The sequence below is a fragment of the Culicoides brevitarsis genome, chromosome 3 (genome assembly GCF_036172545.1).
Source record: "Culicoides brevitarsis isolate CSIRO-B50_1 chromosome 3, AGI_CSIRO_Cbre_v1, whole genome shotgun sequence".
NCBI lineage: Eukaryota > Metazoa > Arthropoda > Insecta > Diptera > Ceratopogonidae > Culicoides > Culicoides brevitarsis.
The window spans coordinates 22943162-22970558 of record NC_087087.1 but is presented as its reverse complement, the minus strand read 5'-3'; the positions used below and the strand labels follow the sequence as shown (position 1 = coordinate 22970558).

Genomic DNA, 27397 nt, shown 5'->3' with positions numbered 1-27397 from the left:
GGAAATCTTTGAAGGCAAGAAATACAAACCGAAAGTGGATGGTGAGACATATCAACTTATCATCTACAATCCAAAAGTGGAGGATTCCGGCAAATACACTATCGAAATTGCTGGTATTTCGTGTTTCGCTTTCCTCAATGTAGAGGAAGCTGATCCCACATACACCTTCACTAAGATGCTCAAGAAGAGCATTCACGGATACACGTTGCACGAGACTGTGTTGGAAGCTGCCGTTAGCAGCAATTTGGCACAAGTCAAGTGGTTCAAGGGTGAAACTGAGCTCCAAGATGGCGAAAAATACCAGATGATGAAGGATTTGAACGGAAATCTCAAACTCACCATCCGCAATTGCACGGAAGAAGACACGGATGACTATTCGTGCCGCATCAATCGTCAACCCGATCGCACAGACACGAAAGTCAAGATCACCGAGTACCAATACAAGTTCGTCAAGGTACTCAAATCGCAACAATTGGTGGAAAAGGACACCGTTACGTTGGCATGCGAGCTTGACGATGAATTGGGTGAAGTTAAATGGTTCAAGGGCGAAGAGGAAATCAAGCCCGACAAACGCTACCAAGTCGTCAAGGACGGACGTAAGCGTAAACTCGTCATTAAAGACTGCAAAGTTAGTGATGCTGGTCAGTATTCGTGCGTAAGTAATGCTGACAAGACCGAAGCCGAGATCTGCATCAACTACCAAAATCGCTTCAACAAGAAACTCAAGGATACCGTTGGTATTGAGCGCGAGAAGTGCGTGTTGGAGGTTGAGTTGCAAGATCAAACTGCCGCTGCTGAATGGTCTTTCAATGGAAAGCCACTCGAAGCGAACGATCGCATTGAGTTCAAGAACTTGGGCGGTGGCAAGCATCAACTCGTTTTCAATGCTCTCGAAATGGGAGACGACGGTGAAATTACATGCACGAGTGGCAAGTTGACGTCATCTTGCAAGTTGACCGTGCAAAAAGGTGAGAGCAAACCACAAATTGACTTCCCCGATGAGGCAGAGGGTCCAATTAGTGCACCAATTGTCATCGAAGTGCCATACAAAGGTAAGTTTTTAGAATTTCTTTCGAGCTCTTGAGCTTAATTCTCTTTCCCACAACAGTTGACGGCACACGTACGACCCCTGTTACGTGCAAGATCATGAAGGACGGCAAAGCATTGTCGCCTAAGGATTGCGAAGTTGTCGTGAAAGACGACAAAGTCATCCTTAAATTCAAGAAGCCATCACGCGAAGGCTCCGGTCCATACGAAATCAAATTGGCGAATGGACAAGGTGAAGAAAGCAAGACCGTCAAGATCACGATGCAAGATGTGCCCAAACCACCAGAGGATGTTGAAGCAAAAGAAATCTTCCAAAGCTCTTGCGTTATTCGCTGGAAACCACCCAAGGATGATGGTGGTGCTCCAATTAAGAAGTACATCTTGGAACGTCAAGATCTGACAATGAAGGCTGGATGGGATGTCGTTGCCGAAGTTCCTAGCGATCAAGATCGTAAAGTTAAGTTGACAGATTTAGTGCATCGTCGCACTTACAAATTCCGCGTTCGTGCTGTAAACAAGATCGGCAGCTCCGAACCTGCGCCATTGGCACAAACAATCTTGGCAAAGGATCCATGGGACGAACCTGGAAAACCAAAGAATGTCGAAGTTGTCGATTGGGATGTCGATCATGCTGACATTACCTTCGATAAGCCCGACAAAGATGGTGGTGCTCCAATTACGAGCTACATCATTGAATACAAGGACAAATTCGGAAAGGACTGGCAAAAGGGTGTCGAAGTACCTGCTGACGCATTCAAGGGAACCGTTCCTGGACTTAAGGAAAATCAACAATACGAGTTCCGTGTACGTGCCGTTAACAAGGCAGGTCCTGGTGATCCATCAGATGCCACGAAATCAATCATTGCCAAGTGTCGCTTTGTCAAGCCATTCATCATTGGAGATGGTCTTACGCCAATTATCGTCAAGAAGGGACAAGTTATCAAGTACGACATTAAATTCGGAGGTGAACCTGAGCCAGAAGTTAAATGGATGCGTGATTCCAAAGAATTGTCAGAAGATGGCGAACAACGTACTACAATCGACAAGTACGAGCGCAACAGCGTTCTCACTGTTCGTCGTACAGTACGTGCAGATTCTGGCTTGTACAAAATCATTTTGAGCAACAGCTCTGGCACGGTAGAGTCTAAGGCTGACGTCATTGTTCTCGATCGTCCCACGCAACCACGTAAAATTGAAGTTGCTGAAATCAGAGCTGATCACGCTAAAGTCAAATGGGACAAACCAGCTGACAATGGTGGAACTCCAATCACGGGATACATCTTGGAAAAGATGGACACAGATACCGGAAGATGGGTTCCTGCTGGCGAATGTGATGCCGACAAGCAAGAGTTTGACATTAAGGGATTGGTTAAAGGCAAGAAATACAAGTTCCGTGTCAAGGCATACAACAAGGAAGGCGAATCCGATCCATTGGAGACATTTGATTCGATTGTCGCTAAGAATCCATACGGTAAGTTTCGTTTTAGTTTTGGTCTTACAGTTTCTTGCGAACTCATCGATAGTCGTTCTCGACTGTGCTATTGTGTGAGTTCGTGAGGTTAATCACTGCATCGTATTGAGTTTGCTCTCGTGTGCTATTCTGAGTGTTTCTTTCAACCAACAAAACTCTCCAACTTTCTCACGCTATAGACGAACCCGGACAGCCGGGCAAACCTGAAGTGTGCGATTACGACAACACAAGTGCGACACTTCAATGGGCTGCACCTGAAAGTGATGGCGGTCGTCCAATCACTCACTACACCGTTGAGATGAAGAACAAATTCCAAACTGACTGGATTGAAGTGGCAAAGACTGATGATGCAACTTGCCTCTGCAAAGTGCCAGATTTGAAGGAACGCATGGTCTATCAATTCCGTGTGCGCGCACACAACAAAGCTGGTGCTTCCAAACCATCCGAGCCAACGGACAACCACTTGTGCAAACACAAGAATCGTAAGTATCGTCATATGATTAAAACTGGGAGAAATATTAGGGAAAGACAGATAAGTATCGAAACGACACTCTCTCTCTCTCCTCTTTCTATCTACTTTTCACTTTCTGTCGAGTAATGTGATTCCTCAAGAAATCTCTATCAAAGTTTCCTGCACAATTCCCATGTATCTTTTGTGAGTGTTTGTCAACTCTTTAGAGATAGATTGTGCATCATCACCACAAAATGTGTCGTCCAATTTTTATTCCAAACGTAGTCAAATAACAATCAAGAAAACGTCCAAAGATATTAGTTTAGTCTCCTTTTTCTATGAAAACATTTCCTTCTAAACAAACCTTCCATTATAGTTCGTCCACTTATCGATCGTGCGACATTCAAGAGCGTTACAATCAAAGCTGGTCGTTCCCACAAATGGGCTGTCGATGTTGCTGGTGAACCTGCACCCGAACTCAAATGGAGTTGGCGTGACGGTGTCCCACTATCGAACACGGAGCGCATTAAGATCGAAAACGTCGATTATCACACTGAATTCCAAATTGTCAATGCTGTGCGTAAAGATACTGGCAAATACACACTTACTGCCACTAACAAGAATGGTACCGACACTGAAACTGTTGAGCTTTGCGTTCTCGCATCTCCCGGTCAACCTGGAGGTCCATTGGAAGTTTCTGATGTGACAGCGAAGAGTTGCAAGCTCAAGTGGAAGAAACCCGAAGACGATGGTGGCTGTCCTATCAAGGAATACGAGATCGAAAAGATGGATATGGCAACCGGAAAATGGGTTCGTGTTGGACGTTCTCCCGGTGATGCTGTTCCACCAAATTTCGAGGTAACGGGATTGACACCTGGTGCGGAATACAAATTCCGTGTGTCTGCTATCAACGATGAAGGCGAGAGTGTTCCCTTGGAGACAATTAGTGGAACTGTTGCCAAGAACCCGTACGATAAACCAACAAAAGCAGGAAAACCAGAAATTGTCGATTACGACAACCAAAGTGTGGATTTGAAATGGGACCCACCAAAGTCCGACAATGGAGCTCCCATTGAGAAATACATCATCCAAAAGAAGAGCAAAAACAAGCCGGATTGGGAGAACTGCGCCGAAGTACCCGGATCTGCCAACAATGCGCATGTCGATGGCTTACAAGAACGCGATGAAGTACAATTCCGTGTTATTGCCGTCAACAAGGCAGGACCTGCTGATCCTTCGGATCCTACTGGTCCACACATTGTTCGATTCAGATCTCGTAAGTTGTTCGACAATTGTCAAATCACGCTTTCAATTCGCAATAAATTCAAAATATACAAGAGTTTAACAAATATTAATGCTTTTGCGTGTGATTTTTTAACCGACTATAAAAATAAAATTAATCACGTATATATAAGACACTATTTTAAATATTAACACTTAAAATAAAAAGAGTACCAACTGAAAATCAACGCTGGCTTAACAAAATAATGATCGCTGAAAATGGCTTCTCCAAATTTTTATTTCGAACTTTAAAATAATAAATTGCCGTTTCTTTAGTGAAACCGCGTATCGATCGTACCAATCTCAAAACGATCATGATTCGTGCGACTAAGAGTCACAAATTCGATGTCGACATCAAGGGTGAACCTGCTCCCAAAGTTACTTGGTTCCACAAATGGAAGAAAGACGAAGAAGAAGTCACTCCAGACAAGCATTGGGAAATTGAAAATGTTGACTACAACAGCAAATTCTCCATTAATGATGCCTTGCGTAAGCATAGTGGTATTTACCGCATCTTGGCTGTGAATGAACACGGCAAAGATGAGGCTGAGGTCGAGGTGAATGTCCTCTCGTCACCAAGCAAACCAGGAGGTCCATTGAAGGTAACAGATGTCACTAAAAACAGTGCCAAGGTTCATTGGAAGAAACCCGAGGACGATGGCGGTAAACCAATTACCGGATATGCCATTGAAAAACTCGACAAAGCCACTGGCAGATGGGTGCCCGTTGGAAAAGCTGGACCAAATGATGATGAATTTGAAGTCCGTGGCTTACAAGAAGGACACGACTTCCAATTCCGCGTCAAGGCAATCAATGACGAAGGTGAGAGTGAGCCTCTCGAATCTTCTGGCTTCATCAAAGCCAAGAATCCATTCGATGCTCCTGGCAAACCTGGAGTTCCTGTTCTCGAAGATTGGGATGTTGATCGTGTTGATCTTAAATGGGAGAAACCCAAAAACGATGGAGGTGCACCAATCACAGGTTACATCATTGAAAAGAAGGAAAAATATTCAACTTCTTGGGATGAAATTATGTCAACCGACGTAAGTATCTTCTTACCTTTTCACACATTTTACCGAAAACCTCATCTCTTTCTCTCTCAAATCTATTCTTTTCAAACCTTTGATAATCTCATTCCTGGTTTGAATTCAGTCTGCGGAACCTAGTGCACGTGTACATGGATTGAAAGAAGGTAACACATATCAATTCCGTGTACGTGCCAAGAATAAGGCAGGTCCTGGAGAGCCAAGTGATGCAACTGAACCTCATGTTGCAAAGGCTCGATTCTGTAAGTGTTTTTTCTCACATGTTTTTATAAATGAATTGTGGCCATGTCACTGACATAAATTTGTATGCTTTTTTTAGTGAAACCATACATCAATCGCGAGAAATTGCACACTATCAAGGTTCGTTCCGGACAAACTGTCAAATTGGATGTTGACGTTCGCGGTGAGCCTCCACCAACCATCAAATGGTTCAAGGACCTCAGTACTGACGAGCTCGAATCCAAGGGCAACGTCAAAATTGAAAACGAGGATTACAACACTAAATTCACCATTACGAATACAACACGTAAACACACAGGAACTTATAAGATTCATGCTGAGAATTCATCTGGATCTGACGAAGCTCCGGTTGAAATTATCATCTTGGATCGTCCTGGCAAACCAGAAGGCCCATTGGAAGTTACTGATGTGCACAAGGAGGGATGCAAACTCAAGTGGAGCAAACCCAAAGACGATGGTGGCTTGCCATTGACTTCATATGTCGTTGAAAAGCAAGATACAGCTACCGGACGCTGGACTCCCGCTGGTTGCGTTGATCCATCAAAGACAGATATTGAAGTTACGGGATTAGAGCCCAACAAGTCCTATAACTTCCGTGTTAAGGCTGTCAATGAAGAAGGTGACTCAGATCCATTGGAAACTGAACACAGCATCTTGGCTAAGAATCCATACGATGTTCCAACGCAACCTGGCTTGCCCGAAATTGTTGATTGGGACGAACACAGTGCGAAACTCAAGTGGGATCGTCCAATTCGTGACAACGGTGCACCAATTACTGGTTACATTGTTGAAATGATGGACAAAGATTCCGGTGAGTTCGTTAAAGCTGTTGAGGTTCCTGGAAATCAAAACACTGCTACTGTTCCACGATTGGAAGAAGGTCAACAATACAAATTCCGTGTTAAGGCTGTTAACAAAGGTAAATTTGATAAAAATATATTTAACAATTTATTGTGACTTGATTGGTCTTTTATTCTTTCAGCTGGTACTAGTGATCCTTCCGAACAAACGAACTGGCATACTGCCAAGGCTCGCAACTGTAAGTGTTTCTTTTCAAAAGTTTCTTTTACAGCTGTAATAAATGCTTTTTTCAAGAAAAAAATCAATCAATCAATGCTCTAATAATAAAAAAATATGCTGTATATACGCTTCGCTTTTCAATTTCTGCTTTCAGCAATGGTAGTTAGAGACCTCTCTAACATATATGTTGCTTTATCTATCCTCTCTCCTTCCTCCCTTCTTTAATGTTTGCACAGCACATCTTTCCTCTGTCTATATTCTACTCTTTCACGCAATCGCTGATGTTCTTTGATGAATTTACAATCATCATAGATCGTCGAAAAAAGTTTTGTGAGAATTTATACTAATCGTTATTTTATCCTTTTAGTGCGTCCTCATATCGATCGTACAAACTTGAATCCAATCACTGTCAAATCTGGATTGTCTGTCGCATATGATATCAACATTACGGGTGAACCTGCTCCAAAAGTACAATGGTTCTTCAAGGACCAAGAGTTGGAAAATGGTGAAGAATATCGTATCGATAACATTGACTACAACACCAAATTCTTCATTATGCGCTCCAAACGTCCACAAAGTGGCAAATACACAATTGTTGCTACCAACGAAAATGGTGAAGATCGTGCTGACGTTGATATCACAATTCTTGGAAAACCAGGAAAAGTCAAGGGACCAATTGAAGTTTCCGACATTCACAAACACGGCTGCAAACTCAAGTTTGAGAAACCTGATGACGATGGTGGTTGCCCAATTGAGTATTACGAAATCGAGAAACTCGATCCTCTTACCGGACAATGGGTACCTTGTGGAAAATCTACAACACCAGAAGCTACTGTTACTGGATTGCAAGAAGGCAAGCCATACAAATTCCGCGTTCGTGCTGTCAACAAGGAAGGCGAAGGTGAAGATTTGGAAACCGAAGGCACTATCATTGCCAAGAATCCATTCGACGAACCAGGCAAACCAGGTCGTCCAAATCCTACCGATTGGGATAAAGACTTTGTCGATTTGGAATGGAAGAAACCCGACTCTGATGGCGGAGCACCAATTGAAAAGTACATCGTGCAAATGCGTGACAAAGATCATCGCAAATGGATTGATGCTGCTACTGTGCCCGGTGATCGTACAAAGGCTAAAGTTATGGATAACATCCAGGAAGGTCATGAATATGAATTCCGTGTTGTTGCTGTTAACAAAGCCGGACCATCAGAGCCTAGCGATACATCTGCAAGTGTCATTGCTAAGCCACGTTTCTTGGCACCACGTATCGATCGTACAAACTTGCAAAAGAAAACTTTGCGCAGTGGACAAATGTTGCATGTCCAAGCTGATGTTGAAGGTGAGCCCGCGCCAAAGATCACATGGTCATTGAAAGGCAAAGATCTTACCTCAACTGAGCGTATTAAGATTGAAAATGAAGAGCATCGTACCACATTTATCATTCAAAAGGTCAAACGCAGCGACACCGCTAATTACCTCGTTAAAGCTGTCAACGCTTCTGGTCAAGATAGTTTCGAACTTGAACTTCTTGTTCTCAGCAAACCATCACAACCAAAGGGACCATTGAAGGTTTCCGATGTCAAGGCTGATGGTTGCAAGTTGAAATGGGAAGAACCTGAAGACGATGGTGGTTTACCAGTTGAAGGCTACGTTGTTGAACGTATGGATCTTGATACTGGACGTTGGGTCCCTGTTTGCGAAACAAAAACACCCGAAGCTGATGTTACAGGACTTACAGAAGGCAAAGATTATCACTTCCGTGTTCGTGCTGTTAATCCCGAAGGTGAAAGTGACCCACTTGATACTGAAGCAAGCGTTCGTGCCAAGAATCCATTCGATAAACCAACTACTCCTGGTAAACCAGAGTTTAAGGACTGGGGACGTGATTACATGGTTATTGATTGGGCCGCCCCTGAGTCTGATGGTGGTGCTCCAATTGAAAAGTATATCGTCGAAAAGAAAGACAACTTCAGTCCTCGCTGGCAAAAGGTTCTCGAAACCGATGGACCAGTCACAAAAGCAAAGATTGCCGATCTTATTGAAGGCGGACAATATCAATTCCGCGTCATTGCCGTTAACAAGGGAGGAAAATCAGATCCATCTCGTCCTTCAGATACAAAGGAGGCTAAAGATCGTTTCGCTCCTCCACGTATCGATCGCTCAACTCTTAAGAACTTGACCCTCAAGGGAGGTGCAATGCTTAAGATTGACTGCAAGATTTCTGGTGAGCCCGCACCACAGAAATACTGGTTGATCAACAAAGCTCGTCTCGAAACTGGTGAAAATGACACCAAGATTGACTACGAGCCATACCGCACAAAGGTTTATGTACAAGCTGTTACTCGCAAACACGCCGGTACATATGTCATCAAGGCAGAGAACGATTCAGGTCGCGATGAAGCAACCGTTGAGGTGCAAGTACTTGATAAACCAGGCAAACCAGAAGGTCCATTGAAGATCACTGATGTCCACAAGGAAGGATGTGACTTGAAATGGAACGCTCCTCAAGACGATGGCGGTGTTCCAATTGATTGTTACATGGTTGAAAAAATGGATAAAGAAACAGGTCGTTGGATTCCAATTGGTCGTGCAAAGGATACACACATGAAGGTTGAAAATTTGACTCCTGGTCAAGAATACACCTTCCGTGTCACTGCTGTCAATGAAGAAGGTGAATCCGAACCATTGGAAGCTGAACACTCAATTATTGCTAAGAATCCATTCGACGAACCTGGAAAACCAGGAACCCCAGAAGCCTTCGATTGGGACAAAGACTTTGTCGATCTCCGTTGGACTCCACCAGTCAACGATGGAGGCTCTCCGGTTACTGCTTACATTGTTGAAAAACGTGAAAAGGATAGTGGTAAATGGATTAAGGCAGCTGAAGTTCCCGCCGACAAATGCGAGGCTCGCGCTGCAGATTTGGATGAAGGCGTTGAATACGAATTCCGTGTTAAGGCTGTCAACGCTGCTGGTCCTGGTGAACCATCCAACAACAGTAAACTCGTGATGACTAAACCAAGAAAATGTAAGATTTTATTGTTGATGTAAAAAGAGTATTTATAAATATAATTATTTTCTTATACAGTGGCTCCAAGAATTGATCGTAAGAATCTCAAGAACAAACAACTCAAAGAAGGAGAACCCTTCATCTTTGATTGCAAGATTTCTGGTGAACCTTGCCCAAGTGTTCACTGGACATTCAACGATCGTTCGGTCAATATCACAACTCACCGTCGCATTGAGAATGTTCCATACAACTCTAAATTCATCAATGAGACACCTGAACGCAAGGATACTGGCACATACAAGATTACAGCTACTAACAAATATGGCACTGACAGTGTCGAAGTTGAAGTTGATATCATCTGTAAGAAAATTTGTTATTTTTTTATAAATGCAAAAAATATAATTGTGTTCTTATATTTCAGCCAAACCTGCTCCTCCAGAAGGTCCATTGGAAGTTTCTGATGTACACAAAGAGGGATGCAAGCTCAAATGGAAACGTCCTAAGGATGATGGTGGTATGCCAATTGATCACTATGTCGTTGAAAAGTTCGATCCCGAAAATGGTGTTTGGATTCCATGTGGCAAGACCGACGACTCTGCACCAGAATTCGACGTCAAGGATTTGATTCCTGGACATGAATACAAATTCCGTGTCAAGGCTGTCAATAGCGAGGGAGAATCTGAACCTCTCGAAACTATTGGACACATTGTTGCCAAAGATCCATTCACAGTTCCATCACAACCTGGACAACCATCACCCGTTGATTGGTCTGAGAACCACGTTGAACTTCAATGGACCGAGCCAGCTACTGATGGCGGATCTGAAATCCTTCATTACATCATTGAAAAGAAGGATCAATACAGTCCAATGTGGGAAAAAGCTACCGAAACAAACAGCAAGAAGACAAAATGCTCTGTTGGCGGTTTGGTTGAAGGAAATGTCTATCAATTCCGTGTTATTGCTGTTAATAAAGCAGGTCAATCAGAACCTTCTGATGCAAGCAAAAATCATACTGCCAAACCACGTTACTTGCCACCTCGCATCGACAGAAAGAACTTGCGCGAAACTACAATTTCTGCAGGTACTTTGCTGAAGTTCGATGTTAACGTCAGTGGTGAGCCAGCTCCAAAGATCGATTGGCGTTTCAATCAAGGACCATTATCATCTGGTCGTCGTGTTGAAATCACAAACGTTGATTATAATACAAAGCTTACTGTGCGTCCAGTTAATCGTGACGACTCTGGTGAATATGAAATTATTGCGGTCAATAGTTCTGGTAGAGATCAGGCTACAGTCACGGTGATTGTGACTGACAAACCGTCTGCACCGAAAGGTCCTCTTGAAATTTCTGACATACACAAGGAAGGATGCAAACTCAAGTGGAAACGCCCTGCCGACGATGGCGGCACTCCTATCGAATACTTCCAAGCAGAAAAAATGGATACCGAAACTGGTGTTTGGGTACCATGTGGACGCTCAACTGAACCACACATGGAAGTTACTGGCTTAGCTCCAGGTGGTGAATACAAATTCCGTGTATATGCTGTCAATGCTGAGGGAGAATCACCTTCATTGGTTGCTGATGAAACAATTGTCGCTAAGAATCCATTCGACGAACCTGGAAAACCAGCAAATGTTCGTTGTACAGATTCTACAAAGGATTCTATTTCACTTGCATGGACAGAACCTTTGCACGATGGTGGATCTCCTATTACTGGATACATCATCGAGAAAAAGCCTCAATTTGGACAATCATGGCAAAAGGCTGCCGAAGTATTTGGTCCAATCACACATGGAACTGTGCCAGATCTTGTTGAAGGAGAAACGTACGAATTCAGGTAAGGGTTTAAAAGATATTTTCGATATTAATAACATGATAATTCACAAAAAAAATTTACAGAGTTCGTGCTGTCAACGATGCTGGTCCAGGAGAACCAAGCGATCCAAGCTCGGCTATTGTCTGTCGCCCACGCAACGTTCCACCCAAAATCGATCGTACCAATCTTATGGATCTTCGCATTCGTGCTGGCAATCCATTCAACTTTGATGTTAAGGTTAGTGGTGAACCAACTCCAACAACGAAATGGTTCCTCAATAAGTCTGAAGTTCGCTCAAGCGGTGACATGAAGGTTTATCACCATGATTACAACACCAAATTGAATGTCCGTTGTGCTTCTCGTGCGCAAACTGGTACATGGACTGTTACTGCTGAAAATGAAAATGGCAAAGACAGTGTTGATATTGAAATCGTTGTCTTGGATGTTCCTGCTCCACCACGTGGTCCTTTGGAAGCTTCTGATGTACATGCTAAGGGATGTACTTTGTCATGGAAAGCTCCCGAGGAAAATGGAGGAAGTCCAGTCGAACGTTATGTTGTTGAAAAGATGGATGAAGCAACGGGACGCTGGGTTCCAGCTGGCGAAACTGATGGTCCTGAAACTGAATTGGCTGTAGAAGGACTTACGCCAGGACACAAATACAAATTCCGTGTTCGTGCTGTTAATCGTCAAGGCAAATCTGAACCACTTAACATGGCTCAAGGTATCGAAGCTAAGAATCCATTCAACGAACCCGATCGTCCAGGTCGTCCGGAAGTATCTGACTTCGACAAGGACTACGTTGAATTGGTTTGGACTCCACCACCAAAGGATGGCGGATCCGAAATTATTGGATACGTTATTGAGAAGAAGGACAAATTTAGCCCTGATTGGGAAAAATGCGGTGAAACGCAAGGAGAAGATTGCAAGGGACGCGTTGACGATCTTATTGAAGGTACAAAATACGAATTCCGTGTTCGTGCTATCAATAAGGGAGGTGTCAGTGAGCCTTCATTGCCAACTGAGCCTCATATTGCTCGTGCCAAGAATCAACCACCAAAGATCGATCGCAACTACTTGCTCGACATCAAGGTTCGTGCTGGACAAACATTCGAATTTAATGTTCCCGTTTCTGGTGAACCACCAGCGAACAAAGAATGGACCTTCAAGAATAACATGCTTTTGAAGACAGATCGCATTTCTGTTCGTTATGAAGATTACAAAGCCTTCTTCCGTGTCATGGACAGCAAACGGTCAGATACTGGTGTATATACTTTGACTGCCAAGAATCGCAATGGTTTTGATGAAGCCACTGTCAAAGTCTCAGTCGCTGATGTTCCAGCACCTCCAGAAGGTCCTATTCGTCACGATAATGTTACTCGCAGCGGTATCACTGTTCACTGGCGTCCTCCACGTGATGACGGTGGCTCTGAAATTCTCAGCTATATTGTTGAAAAACTCGATACAGATGCTCTTCGTTGGGTACCTGTAGGAGAGAGCGTAACAACAAGTTTGCGCGCTGACAACTTGATCGAAGGACATTCATACCAATTCCGTGTCAAGGCTGTCAACAAATTCGGTGAATCTCAACCACTTGCTACACAAACTCCCGTTACTGCCAAGGATCAATTTGGCAAACCCGACAAACCAGGAAGACCAGAAGTTGTCGATTGGGACAAAGATCACGTTGATCTCAAATGGACTGCACCACGCAAGGATGGCGGATCTGAAATTGAGAAATACATTATTGAGAAACGTCCTAAATTCGGAAACTGGGAGAAGGGAGCAGAAATTTCTGCCTTCCAACCTGAAGGTCGTTGCAAGGGACTTACCGAAGGTGTTGAATATGAATTCCGTATCATTGCCGTCAATAAGGGAGGACCAAGTGATCCTAGCGAGCCATCACAACCAGTTGTTGCTAAATCTCGTTATATTCCTCCTCACTTCGACAAAGCAGCATTGCAAGATCAAGTTGTACATGCTGGAAAACGCATTTACTTCTGCGTTCCAATCGAAGCTTCACCAAAACCAACCTTCGAATGGAAACGCGACGGCAAACTCTTGCTTGCCTCAGATCGCATTCATACACAATTATTCTGCGGTGAGATCACCTTTGAAATTCCATATTCTCAACGTACCGATGCCGGTTTGTACACATTAACTGTTAAGAATGAACTTGGTGAATATTCAGCTAGCGCTAATGTTCAAGTCTTGGATAAACCAAGCAAGCCAAGACCAGAATTGCAAGTCAGTGGCGTTACAAAGGACGGTTGTCACTTGCAATGGAATGCTCCAGCTGATGATGGTGGCACTCCAATTTTGCATTATGTCATCGAGAAGATGGATACTCAACGTGGAACATGGTCAGATGCTGGCATGAGCACTACCTTAGTGCACGAAGTCACACGTTTGATTCACAACAAACAATATCACTTCCGTGTTATTGCTGTTAACGTTGTCGGTGAATCTGAACCATTGGAAACATCGAGACCAACAACCGCCAAGAACGAAGTTGATGAACCAAGTGCTCCTGGCAAACCATACGTTACTGATTGGGGCAAAAACCATGCAGATCTCGAATGGTCTCCACCAAAGAATACTGGAGGAGCACCAATCGAAGAATACATTGTACAACGCAAAGAGAAAGGTAGCCCATACTGGGTTAACGCTCTTCATGTACCTGCAAAGAAGACCAAGGCTACTGTTCCTGAGTTGACCGAGGGCAATGAATACGAATTCAGAATTATTGCTGTCAACAGTGCTGGCGAATCTGAACCATCAGAGCCATCAGACATGATTATGGCTCGTGACAGATTTGTCGCACCCAAGATTAAGACTCCATTGCACGATATTCGCATCAAAGCTGGACTCATCTTCCACGTTGATGTTGACTTTATTGGTGAACCTGCACCAACTGTTCAATGGACAGTCAATGGCAAAGAATTGAAGACTGCTGAACGTTCAACTGTTACCGCAATTGGACATCATACCGTCATCCATACAGTCAATTGCAACCGCAATGATTCCGGCAGTTACCGCTTGTTCTTGCAAAACGACTCTGGCATTGATGAGGGAACCTTTGAAGTCACTGTCTTGGATAGACCAGACAAACCAGAAGGCCCATTGAACTACGAGGAAATTACGAACAACAGCGTTACTTTGTCATGGAAACCACCAAAGGATAATGGCGGCAGTGAAATTACTGGATACGTCATTGAGAAACGTGATTTGACTCACGGAGGTGGTTGGGTACCTGCTGTTGCTTATGTCAATCCTAAGTATACTCATGCCGTTGTTCCAAAACTCATTGAGGGAACCCAATACGAGTTCAGGGTTATGGCTGAAAACTTGCAAGGACGATCAGATCCATTGGATTGCAGCAGACCAGTTGTTGCTAAGAATCAATACACAGCTCCTGGTCAACCTGGTAAACCAGAATTGGTTGACAGTGACAAAGATCACATCACAATCAAATACACTCAACCAATTAGCAATGGTGGATCACCAATTCAAGGTTACAACATCGAACGTCGTGACAAAGCAACTGGTCGTTGGATTCAACTTAACAAGAGTCCTGTCGCTGGATTGCAATACACTGACGATCGCGTTACTGATGGTCATACATATGAATATCGTGTCAGCGCAGTTAATGCTGCAGGACCTGGCAAACCATCAGACAGCAGCAATTGGTTGACTGCTAAGCCAATGCGTGAGGCACCTAAATTGCATTTGGATCACATCATTGGCAAGAAGATCAAGGTCAGAGCTGGTGAACCAATCAATATCAATATTCCATTGTCGGGAGCTCCAATTCCTGAAATTAAATGGTTCAAAGATGACATTAAGATCCCAGAAAGCAACAGAATGTCAATTGACTCGAATGCTGAACGTACCATTTTGCATGTTGATAAATCAAACCGCAAGGATGCTGGTAAATTCACAATCACAGCTGAGAATGAATTTGGAAAGGATTCTGCTGATATTGAAGTTATTGTTGTTGACCGTCCTGGACCTCCATGCGGACCATTCTTGTATCCTGATGTTACTCAGGACTACATCACACTTGAATGGAATCCTAGCTTGGATGATGGCGGCAGCCCAATCACTGGATACGTTGTTGAAATGCAAGAATTCGGATCAGAAGTATGGCATCCACAACCTGGATATTGTCCAAAGACAACATATACATGCAAGAATGTCTCTGAAGGTCACAAATACACGTTCAGAGTCAAGGCTGAGAACTTGTATGGTGTTTCAGATCCTTTGGATGGAAAACCAGTGATTGCTAAGAGTCCATTCGATCCTCCAGGTCCACCTGGACAACCAAACATTGTTTCATACACACCTACTCAATGTACTCTTGAATGGAAACAACCACAATATTCCGGTGGTAAACCGATTACCGGATATTTGGTTGAAAAACGTGAACGTGGCGGAGAATGGCTTAAAGTACACAACTATCCAACGCCCAACACACAATATACCGTACAAGACTTGCATGAAGGCAACAAATACGAATTCCGTGTTCGTGCTGTTAATGATGCCGGTACTGGTGAGCCAAGCAAGCCATCTGAAACAATCACAGCTGGAATTCAACGTACTCGCCCAGATCCTCCAGAACCACCAAAGGCTGATCGTATCACGAAGGACAGTGTCACTCTTTCATGGCGACCTCCACGTAACGATGGCAAATCCAAGATCATTGGATACCACGTTCAGTATAAACAAAAGGATGCAACCGCATGGAAGAATGCCAACGATCAAGATGCCGATCCAATTCCAGATAATCGCTACACTGTACCTAACTTGAAGGAAGGTGATGAATATCAATTCCGTGTTATTGCTGTTAATGATGTCGGCCCATCGGATCCATCGCGTCCATCAGCTAACATCATCATCGAAGAGCAACCAAACAAACCAGTCATGGATTTGGGAGCTGTTCGCGATATCACTGTCAGAGCTGGTGAAGATTTCAGTATCTTTGTGCCATACGTTGGTTTCCCACAACCCACGGCAACATGGTTTGCTAATGATACTGTTGTCGATGAAACCGACAAGAGAACTCATATTCAAATCACGCCAGATTCTGCCAGTATTGTCGTCAAATGCAGTGAACGTTCAGATGCCGGAACATACCGCTTGCAATTGCGCAACAATTCTGGTTTCGATACTGCAACAATTAACGTTAAAGTATTGGATAGACCATTGCCTCCAGAGAACTTGCGTGCTGATGAATTTGCTGGAGATGCATTGACGCTCTTCTGGAATCCACCTAAAGATGATGGCGGTGCTCAAGTTACCAACTATATTATTGAGAAACGTGAAGCACGTTCACAAGCATGGGCAAAGGTTAGCAGTTACACAACTACTACCTTCGTTCGTGTCCGTAACTTGGTTGTTGGAAGAGATTACGAATTCCGTGTTATGGCAGAGAACAAATATGGAGTATCAGATCCAGCAGAAACCGATAAGCCAATCAAGGCAAGACATCCATTCAATCCTCCAGGACCACCTGGAACGCCACGCATGTTCGAGACAAGCGAGGACTCCATTACTATTCAATGGACTAAACCTCGCAGTGATGGCGGAAGTCCAATTACTCATTACAACATTGAGAAGAAGTTGTCTTCTGACAACACTTGGACCAAGGCTACTCATGCTGCTGTCACTGATTTGATCTACAAGGTACCAGGATTGATTGAAAACAAGGAATACTCATTCCGCGTTCAAGCTGTCAATGCTGCTGGTGCTGGACCATGGAGTACCGAGTCTGATTTGATCATGGCTCGTGCTCGTGCTGAACGTCCTAAGATCACATCAGACTTATCTATCCGCGACTTGATTGTGAAAGCAGGAGAAGAATTCAAGATCTCTGTGCCGTACACTGCCAATCCACGCCCAACTGTTGCATGGACCATCAACAGTGCCGATGTCTTGCAAGATGATCGCATCAAATTCAAGACAAGCGACACCGAAACTGTCTTCATCAACGAGAAATCAAAACGTGCCGATTCTGGTATGTACACCGTTGTGTTGTTCAACTCTGAAGGCACTGATAAGGGTACGTGTCGCGTACAAGTTGTTGATCGTCCATTACCACCCAATGGACCAATCGAAGTGTCTGACATCACGCCAGATTCTTGCACTGTCTCTTGGAAACCACCAAGTGACGATGGCGGTTCACCAATCACGAACTACATTGTTGAACGTTATGAACCAATGGGATACTGGACTAAGTGCAGCAGTTTCGTCCGATCATGTCACTATGACAGCATTGGATTGGAACACAAGAAGAAATACACCTTCCGTATTCGTGCTGAGAATCAATATGGTGTTAGTGATCCATTAATGATGGATGACGGTTTTGTTGCCTCATATCCATTCACGGTTCCCGATCCACCAGGTCCACCACGTGTTATCGATTGGGATAGCGTTTGCGCTACCATCACCTGGGATCGTCCATTGCACGATGGCGGCTCTCGCATTCAAGGCTACAAAGTTGAGTTCAGGGATTGCGCTGATGATCCATCATGGCGCATCAATGACTTCCTTGTCAAGGATAACACATACCAAGTGTACAACTTGTTGCCAGGACACGAGTACGAATTCCGTGTTCGTGCCCAAAATGCTGCTGGTTTGAGCAAACCATCATCGAACTCAAGCAAATTCAAGATGAAGAGCAAATTCACTGTTCCATCTCGTCCAGGAGCTCCTGCTGTCATCAAGGTTGGCAAGAACTACGTCGATCTTAAATGGACTCCACCAGAGACTGATGGCGGATCTAAAATCACCGGATACATCATCGAACGTCGTGATATGGGAGGTGCTCTCTGGGTCAAATGCAACGACTACAATGTCCTTGATACCGAATACACTGTCACAAATTTGGTTGAAATGGGTGACTACGAGTTCCGTATTATCGCTCAAAATGCCGCTGGCAAGTCAGAACCAAGTGATTGCACTCCACTCACCAAGGTTTGTGAAGTTTTGGGAGGCGTCAAGCCCGAATGGGTGCGTCGTTTGCAGAACTCTCTTGTACCCATCAATCGTTTCATTACATTGGAATGCGAGGCACATGGTACACCAGAACCTGTTGGAAGATGGTTGCGTAATGGCAAAGAAATCCATACTGGAGGACGGTTCAAAGCCGAATCCATCAATGGTGTGTTCAAACTTACCATCAACGATGCCAGATACTCCGATGAGGGAGATTACACTTGTGAAGCTATCAATTCTCTTGGTTTCGTTCACACTTCTGGCTATTTGAAGGTCGGTGTTCCACCTAAGATCATCAATATGCCTGAAGAAGTCTTCTTGGTTGAGAAAGAAAGCGGCAAGATTAAGATTTACTATTCTGGTGATCATCCAATGACAGTTAAATTGACAAAGGATGGTTTGGCATTGAAAGAAAACGATCACATTCGTTACACAATCTTCGATGAATACATTACCATCAATATTCGTGATGTCGTGAAGGATGATGGCGGAGCATATGTTGTTTCCTTGCAAAACGACAGTGGAGCCGTTTCTGGAAAGATTACCGCATTTATTACGGGACTTCCTGGAGCCCCAACGGGACCAATTATTGTTTCTGGAGTCGACAAGCACATTTGCACTGTGTCTTGGAAACCTCCAACGTACGATGGTGGTTCACGTGTCACGCATTACGTCGTTGATCGTCGTGACACCGACTCACCATTCTTCGTTACGATCCACTCGTTCGTCAAGGAATGCTCATGCATCTGCCAAGGTTTGCAAGAAGGTCAAAGTTACGTGTTCCGTATCATGGCTGTTAACGAAAATGGCATGGGACCTCCATTGGATATGGTTGATGACGTCAAAGCCAAGGCTAAATTCGATCCTCCAGGCCCACCTGGCATTCCATCTGTTTTGGAAGTCGGAGGCGACTTTGCTCACTTGGAATGGGCCAAACCCGAAGTTGATGGCGGCACCAAGATTCAAGGTTACTGGATCGACAAACGCGAAGAAGGCATGGAGGCATGGCAACGTGTCAATGTCGCCATTTGCGTTGCAAATCAAATCAACTGCTCCAACCTCATCGAAGGTCGTCAATACTCGTTCCGCGTGTTTGCACAAAACATGGCAGGAATCGGTCCCGCTTCCGAAGCCTCGGGCAGCGTGAAGATTGTCGATCCAAATGTACCGACACCACCAGAAATTATCAAGGAATTGAACAGCGTGAGTGTTGTGCAAGGCAAGAACGCTGAATTCCAATGCAAGATCACGGGAACACCCAAACCAAAGATTACGTGGTACAAGGGCGCTCGTGAACTCGCAAACGGATCTCGCCATCAAATCTATTCGGACGGCGATACGCATCATTTGCTCGTCATGGATGTCTTTGGAGAAGATGCCGATGAATACGTTTGTCGTGCCGTCAACACGGGAGGCGTCAAATCCACGAAAGCCTCGTTGTCGATCAAGACACCACCAAAACTCAACGTGCCACCACGTTTCCGCGATACAGCGTTCTTCGACAAGGGCGAAAATGTCGTCATCAAGATCCCCTTCACTGGTTATCCAAAACCACGCATGCACTGGCAAAAGGAAGGACATGAAATCGACAGTGGTGGTCATTACAAGGTTGAGACGCAAGAACGTCATGCCATTCTCACCATTTTGGATGGATCTCAACTCGATAGCGGCTCCTACCGTCTCACAGCTGAAAACGAATTGGGAACAGATACCGCTGTCATTTCCATCCAAATCAGCGATCGTCCAGATCCCCCACAATTCCCCTTGGTCGAGAACATCGGAACAGACTCCTTGTCACTCAGCTGGAAAGCTCCAAGCTGGGACGGTGGTTCGGCAATCACGAACTACTTGGTCGAGAAACGCGAACATCCAAATCAAACTTGGATTCGTGTCGGTACAACTCGTTTCACGCTCATGCCAATTCACAACTTGGTGCCTGGACATCAGTTCGAGTTCCGTGTTTATGCTGAGAACGTGTATGGTCGCTCTGATCCATCACAAACTAGCACTTTGGTAACGATGCGTGACGCACCCAAGAAGGAATTCAAGAAGAAGACGTACGAAGTCGACGAAAATGGCAAAAAGATTCGCGGAAAGGCTGATGGACCTATTAAAGATTACGATCAATATGTCTTTGATATCTACTCGAAATTCGTGCCACAACCCGTGGAAGTGTCGACTGACAGTGTCTACGACAAATACGATATTCTCGAGGAAATTGGCACCGGAGCTTTCGGTGTGGTACATCGTTGTCGCGAACGCGCTACTGGCCTCATCTTCGCTGCCAAATTTATTCCATGCTCTACTGCCACTGAGAAGGACTTGATTAAACGCGAAATTGATGTCATGAACCAATTGCATCACCGTAAACTCATCAACTTGCATGATGCCTACGAAGATGACGATGAAATGGTCTTGATTTTGGAATTCTTGTCGGGCGGCGAACTCTTCGAACGTATCACGGACGAGAAATACGTCATGTCCGAAGCGGAAGTCATCAATTACATGCGTCAAATTTGCGAGGGCGTCAAACACATGCACGAACGCAACATCATCCACTTGGACTTGAAACCCGAGAATGTGATGTGCGAACGCAAGACTTCGACAAATGTCAAATTGATCGATTTCGGACTCGCTACCAAACTCGACCCCAACGATGTTGTTAAAGTAACAACCGGTACCGCTGAATTTGCTGCTCCCGAAATTGTCGAACGTGAACCAGTTGGTTTCTACACAGACATGTGGGCACTCGGTGTCTTGTCGTACGTCTTGTTGAGCGGCTTATCGCCATTCGCTGGAGACAACGATGTCGATACCCTCAAAAATGTCAAGGCATGCGACTGGACCTTCGACGAGGAAGCATTCCGTGACATCTCCGAAGACGGCAAAGACTTTATTCGTCGTTTGTTGATCAAGAACAAGGAGAAACGCATGACGGCACACGAATGTTTGTTGCATCCATGGCTCACGGGCGACCACAGTTCACTCACGAACGAGATTGCACGTGCGCGCTTCATCAAGATGCGCGACGAGATCCGCAAGAAGTACGAAAACTGGGGCAAGAGCATTTTGCCGTTGGGTCACCTTTCGGAATATTCGTCGTTACGCAAGTTGTTGATTGCCAAATACAAGATCCAAGACACGACCTTCGATCGTCGTCAAGCTGCGCCACGCTTCGTCATCAAACCACAATCTACCATGTGCTACGAAGGACAAAGCGTCAAATTCTACTGCCGCGTCATTGGTGTCGCTACACCGACACTTTCGTGGTATCACAACAACGTCGAGTTGAAACAGAGTGTCAAGTTCATGAAACGCTATGCTGGCGACGATTACTACTTCATCATCAATCGCACAAAACTCGATGACAGAGGCGAATACATTATTCGTGCCGAAAACCATTATGGCAGTCGCGAAGAAGTCATCTTCCTCAATATCCATCAAATGCCAAAGGCAACGCCCGTTTACAAGCCCGACGTGCAACCGGTACGTCGTCGCGAACCTCTCCGTCAACCATTGTGGCAAGAAGAAACAGAATGCGCACCCAGCTTTACATTCCTTTTACGTCCACGTGTTATGCAAGCACGTGATACCTGCAAGCTATTGTGTTGTGTCAGCGGTAAGCCAATGCCAACGATTGAGTGGTTCAAGAATAGCCGTAAATTGTCGAAGCACGAGTACTCGATGATGCACTCGGATGGCGTTGTAGCGATGGAAATTTTGGATTGCAGACCCGAAGACTCTGGCAAATACAGATGCGTTGCCAAGAATCAACACGGTACCGATGAAACATCTTGCGTTGTGATCGTTGAAGGTAAGTTACCCTCTTAGAACACTTTTTTTTTTACAATTTTTCCCCAAAAACAGCGAAACCGACATTTTTTACTCATTCTATTATCAATTCAATTTAAAAGGTGAAGGGCAATCAAAGGAACAGGAAGAACTTGCCCATAAATATATGTATTCAGGAGGTAAACGAAACTCCCCGTAAAACAAAACAAATAAGCAAATAACTTTGCACGAGCACGTCTAAAACTAAAAACTCCTCAAAATTTAGTGTTATGTATAAAATTTGTAAATAATTGGTTGCGCGGACTTCTCTTACAATAAAAACTTAGAAACTTTGCATGACATAACTTAACCCGTAAAGACGTTCCAAATAAATTTCTGCAATTTTGTCTTATTATTAGAATTTAAAAAATTAAAGAGCAAAAAATAAAAAGAAAAAAATCTCATAAATAATTAAAAAAATATTTAAAATATAAATTTAAATAAAATTGATTAAAATTTTTAATTAAATTAGTCAGAAAAATTAGTTAAAAATTATTAATTTTAGTTTTATTCAAAAATTTTAATTTCATTAATTATGATTATTTTTCATTTATTTTAATTTTATTTAAAAATATAAATTTCAAAAAATTAATTAAAATATTTAATTTAAAAATTATTTTAATTTAATTTTATTTTATTCAAGACTAAATTTATTTAAAAATTACCAGGGCTTAAACTAAAGTTTTGTAAAAAGTCAAATACATTTTGCTTTTGACTTTTGCTCAAGCAAAAGCAATTGTTATTTGACTTTTTGCTTTAAAGCAAAATTAAAGCAATATTTTGAATTTTGCTTTTGCTCAAGTAAAAGCAAATAACGAAATTTGCTTTTGCTTTTGCTCAAGCAAATTAAAAAAATTGCTTTTTTAAAAAACATGAAAAATTATACTTTATTAGTTAATTCAACGGATAAATCAAAAAAATATTAAAAATTGTCTGAAATATTATAAATGAGGCAGAATAAGCTAGAAATTTAAAAAATTTAAGTAAATTCAAAATTTTGAATTTTTTAAAATTTTTTTTCATTTTTAAAATTTTAGATCAAACTTTTTTTCAGAATAGGGGGGCAAAATTTTTTTTGGAGAAATTTTTGAAGGAGAATTTTTGATGAAAAAGGAGAAAATTTAAACAATTTTTGGTCATTATTCAATTTTTTAATTGTTTTTAAAGTTTCTTCATAAATGTTCTAAATAATTTAAAGTGATTTCAGAACCTTTTAATTTAAAAATTGAAATAAAAAAAAATTTATAATTTTTTGAAAATATTTTTGGGGAAGAAAATTCTAAAATTTATGCTAAAATACAATTTTCGATACAAAAATAAATAATTTTAAAAAATTTTTGCAAATTACTTAAAATATTATGAAAAAACAGTCACTTTTGATCTAATTTTCAACTTTTTATTTTTATTTTGCTCCATTGGATATTCGACATTTTTGAACAAAAAGTTTTTAAAAAAATTGGAGCGGATCAGAAAAATATAAATTAACAAAATTTAAGTCCATTTTAATTGACTAAAAAGTTTTTAATAATTTGCTTTTTTGCTTTTACTTCTGCTTAAGCAAAAGCAAAAGCAAATTATGAGATTCTGCTTTTTGCTTTTACTTAAGCAAAAGCAAAAAGCAAATTAACAGCTAAGTAATTGCTTAAGTAAAAGCAAAAGCAAAATGTAATTTGCTTTTTGCTATTGCTTGCAAGCAAAAGCAATATATTTTGAAAAACTTTTGCTTAAGTCAAAGCAATAGCAATAAAGCAAAAGCAAAAGTCGAAAGCAGTTTAAGCCCTGAAAATTACTTTTTAATATTTTCTGAATATAATTTTTTATTTAAAATTAACAACGTATTTTTTTACTCTCTCAATTTTTATTTCAAAAATTTGTGGACAAAATTATTCAATTTATTTTGGAACGTCCTAAAGTAGAAATTTTAATCAAGCAAAATATTCCATATCTCAGTTCCGGGTACTTACTATTACGAATTGCGGATTTAATCGTCTCCGGGAGTAAATATAATGCACCCGACAGAAAATAAAATAACTAAACCAGAAATAACCCGGGCACTGTAATATAAACAAAGTCATTGAAACAATGTATTTGTCATCAACTCATCGAAACGTGATAATATTTTTGTGATAAGAAATAAATCATTCCAGATTTTTTTTTGTTTTTGTATTTAGCATATTTTGCAGCATAATTTAAGCACAGTAGACCTAAAAAAAACAATTTTTGTAGATAAAAATATTTTTTTTTTTTTGTATATTACCTAATCCACCCTTTTTTTAATTTTTTGCATTTTGCCTGTAATACCTTATATTTTTTTTACACCTAAAACAGGAACATTGTAGAATAGTTGCCTAAAAAATCCTATTTTGTATGACTTTTTACGTAATTTTTTCAAAATTTTTAATGTTTTTTATTTAAAATACCCGCAGATCGCAAATATATTGAGAACCCATTGAAACAAGCACCTGCCCAAGTCGTTATTCGTCAAGAAGTGAAGCCAACACCATCAGTGACAAGCACTCTTAACGAAGCCAGCTCCAACTTGTCAGCGTCTGGCAAGAAGAAGTACGGAAAATCAGATGTCACAAGCAGTCCATCACGATCACGAAGTGCCACAAAGGAATTGATCTGTAAGTTTTTTTGTTCTCGTTTGTGTGAAAATGTGATTTTTATGGAAAATTTCTTGTTTGCAGTACCACCTGATGACTCACTGATGTGCAAACCCGAATTCAAGAAGACTTTGACGAACCTCACAATCAAGGATGGCGAAGAACTTTTGTTGCAATGCATTGTTGAAGGCGATCCAGAACCACAAATCAGCTGGTCCAAGAACGGAAGCAAGATTTCCAGCTCAGAAATTATCGATTTGAAATACAAGAATGGCGTTGCATCGTTGCGCATCGCTGAAGTCTATCCAGAAGACGAAGGAGAATACGTTTGCACAGCCACAAATTCCGTTGGATCAACAGAAACAAAGTCCAAGTTGACAATTCAACGTAAGTATTTTTTATAATTTTTTTGGGACAAAATCCTTGGCTAATTTTAAAAATTCGAAAATTCTGATAAAAATAAAAAATAAAAAAAAAACAAGAATTTCATTAAAAATTATTTTTTTAGAAATTTATCATAATTTTTAATTTTTTTTTTAATTTCAAAAATTTTTCCAAAGAACTGTTTCCAAAGTTGTTCTTAAGAAATCTAAAAAAAAAAATATTGAGAAAAAATTTTAAAATTTTTAGAACAAAAAAGCTTTGCGAAAAAATTAATTTTGTCAAAAAATTTCAAAGTCGAATATTTATTTATTTTTTTATTGATACTCAAAAGCGACTCAAAAGTGTGTCTCTTTATTAAAATTTTTTTTCTAATTTTAAATTTTTTTTTAGCAATGGAAAATGGTACCTCAAAACACAAAGTGCTCAAGGGTGATCAACCCCCACGAATTGTCGGCCATTTGGAGTCACGTTTCGTGAATGACGGCGAAGAGGTGTGCCTCTCCTGCCGCATTATTGGCGCCAAGCAATTCGACGTTGTCTGGCTACACAACAACAAAGAAATCAAACCGTCCAAAGACTTCCAATACTCGAACGAGGCGAACATCTACAAGTTGCAAATCGCCGAAATCTTCCCCGAAGACGCTGGCACCTACACATGCGAGGCATTTAACGATGCCGGCGAAACATTTACGTCGTGCACCATTAACGTCCTTGTGCCGGGCGAGGAAACCAAACAACCCACTTTCGTGAAATTCCCACAAGGTGTGACGGCGCAAGAAAACGAGTCGGCACGCTTCGAATGCGAATTCCACGAAGCACCCACGAAGGTAGTGTGGCTCAAGGATGCCCGACCCATCGACGAGGCCAGTTCACGGTACCAATTCATCAAGGACGGCAACAAATACAAGTTGGAAGTTAAGGCATGCACTGCATTAGACATTGGCCAGTACCAGGTGAAAGCGGTAGGCCGCAAGGATGAAACATTTGCTTCATTTTCCGTTAATGTAGTCAATTAACGCAATTAATCAAACAAAAACAAATCAATTATTTTATACTTTATTTATAAATATTTACTTTCACAACTTTTCAACTTTTATTTTTTGAACAAAAAACCAAAAAAATCACAAAAAAATTATTATTATTTTAAGTCACCAATTTTTTTATAATTTTATTTAGTTGTTCGACACTTTTAAAAACTCTCGCAACAGAACATCGTTGCCAATATACAATCAAATACGTGAGAAAATGCCAAACAACGACTTTTCCATGTAAAATTGCAGCATCCTCAAAAATGACTTAACATCTCAGTCTGTCCCCAAAAAATACAATTTTACATGCAAAAGGCGCTCGTTTGGCACCATTTCTCTCAATTTTTGTTCCCCGACCTGCATCGTAGAATTTTGCACACAGCAAAGAAATTATTTTCGAACATCTTTTTAGCTTTAATTTTAAATTAATTTTAATGTTAATGTTAATCTAGTATAATTTCGTCATTTTTTGGAGCGTATATTGTTATATTGAATGTACACATATCAAAAAAAAATCTACTAAAAAGCACGCTTCTCGTTATTTTTCCAACACTTTTGGCGGTAAAGATCTTTTGTGCGACACATTTGAACCATCTCGTATCCTCATTAATCGAATTTCAACGAAGAACTTAAGCGCGATCGTCGCACAAAGACAAGCCCCGTTGAAAATGATGGAAAAGTAACGAAAGTTAAAGTGCAGATAGCCAATTAAATGGTATGATTTTAATAAAAAAAAAAATAAATAAGAAATTTTGTCTATTTATTGCACGAAAAAAAATGAAGAATTTCAGAAAAAATCGTCTAGAGAACAAAAAGAAGGCAAGTTCATTCATGAAATCAGAGAAAAAAAAACAAAATCATTGATAATGAATATTTTACGATGCTTTCCAGTAATTCTGAAGTCAAATCTCATTATCGCCGAAACTGACTCTATCACAAAAACCATTCACATCTATGTAGAAGGGACATTGACATCAAACAAAAATGATGATAAGGGCCGTTGTATTGTTTGCAGAGTGTGTTAGAGTGACTCAAAGAACATTATAATTTATTATCAATTACCTACTCGTTTTTTTGGGTTTTTTTTTTTGTTACAAGATGTTATTTATAAGATGGTACTGATTCTCAGAAATGGAGACGCCTGGCAACCTAAATGCTAAGTTTTTGTG

General features: G+C 41.7%; 1 protein-coding gene across 28 annotated transcripts in view; it reads left to right on the top strand.

Moving 5' to 3' along the window:
- Positions 1-26940, top strand: part of LOC134836061 (twitchin) — a 53044-nt gene extending 26104 nt beyond the window's left edge. For 27 of the 28 annotated variants that reach the window (XM_063851232.1, XM_063851235.1, XM_063851230.1 and 24 more), the window contains 16 exons: positions 2-1052; positions 1109-2518; positions 2698-3000; positions 3346-4245; positions 4527-5293; positions 5403-5538; positions 5616-6455; positions 6519-6575; positions 6924-9584; positions 9645-9926; positions 9988-11404; positions 11467-22193; positions 22294-22350; positions 24637-24837; positions 24901-25203; positions 25591-26940. In XM_063851232.1, the coding sequence (XP_063707302.1) occupies positions 2-1052; positions 1109-2518; positions 2698-3000; positions 3346-4245; positions 4527-5293; positions 5403-5538; positions 5616-6455; positions 6519-6575; positions 6924-9584; positions 9645-9926; positions 9988-11404; positions 11467-22193; positions 22294-22350; positions 24637-24837; positions 24901-25203; positions 25591-26216 (21738 nt within the window). In that variant the 3' untranslated portion in view covers positions 26217-26940. The remainder of the gene's footprint in view (position 1; positions 1053-1108; positions 2519-2697; positions 3001-3345; positions 4246-4526; positions 5294-5402; positions 5539-5615; positions 6456-6518; positions 6576-6923; positions 9585-9644; positions 9927-9987; positions 11405-11466; positions 22194-22293; positions 22351-24636; positions 24838-24900; positions 25204-25590) is intronic. The other variant, XM_063851217.1, reaches the window with a different exon arrangement.
- The last annotated feature ends 457 nt before the right edge of the window (positions 26941-27397 follow it).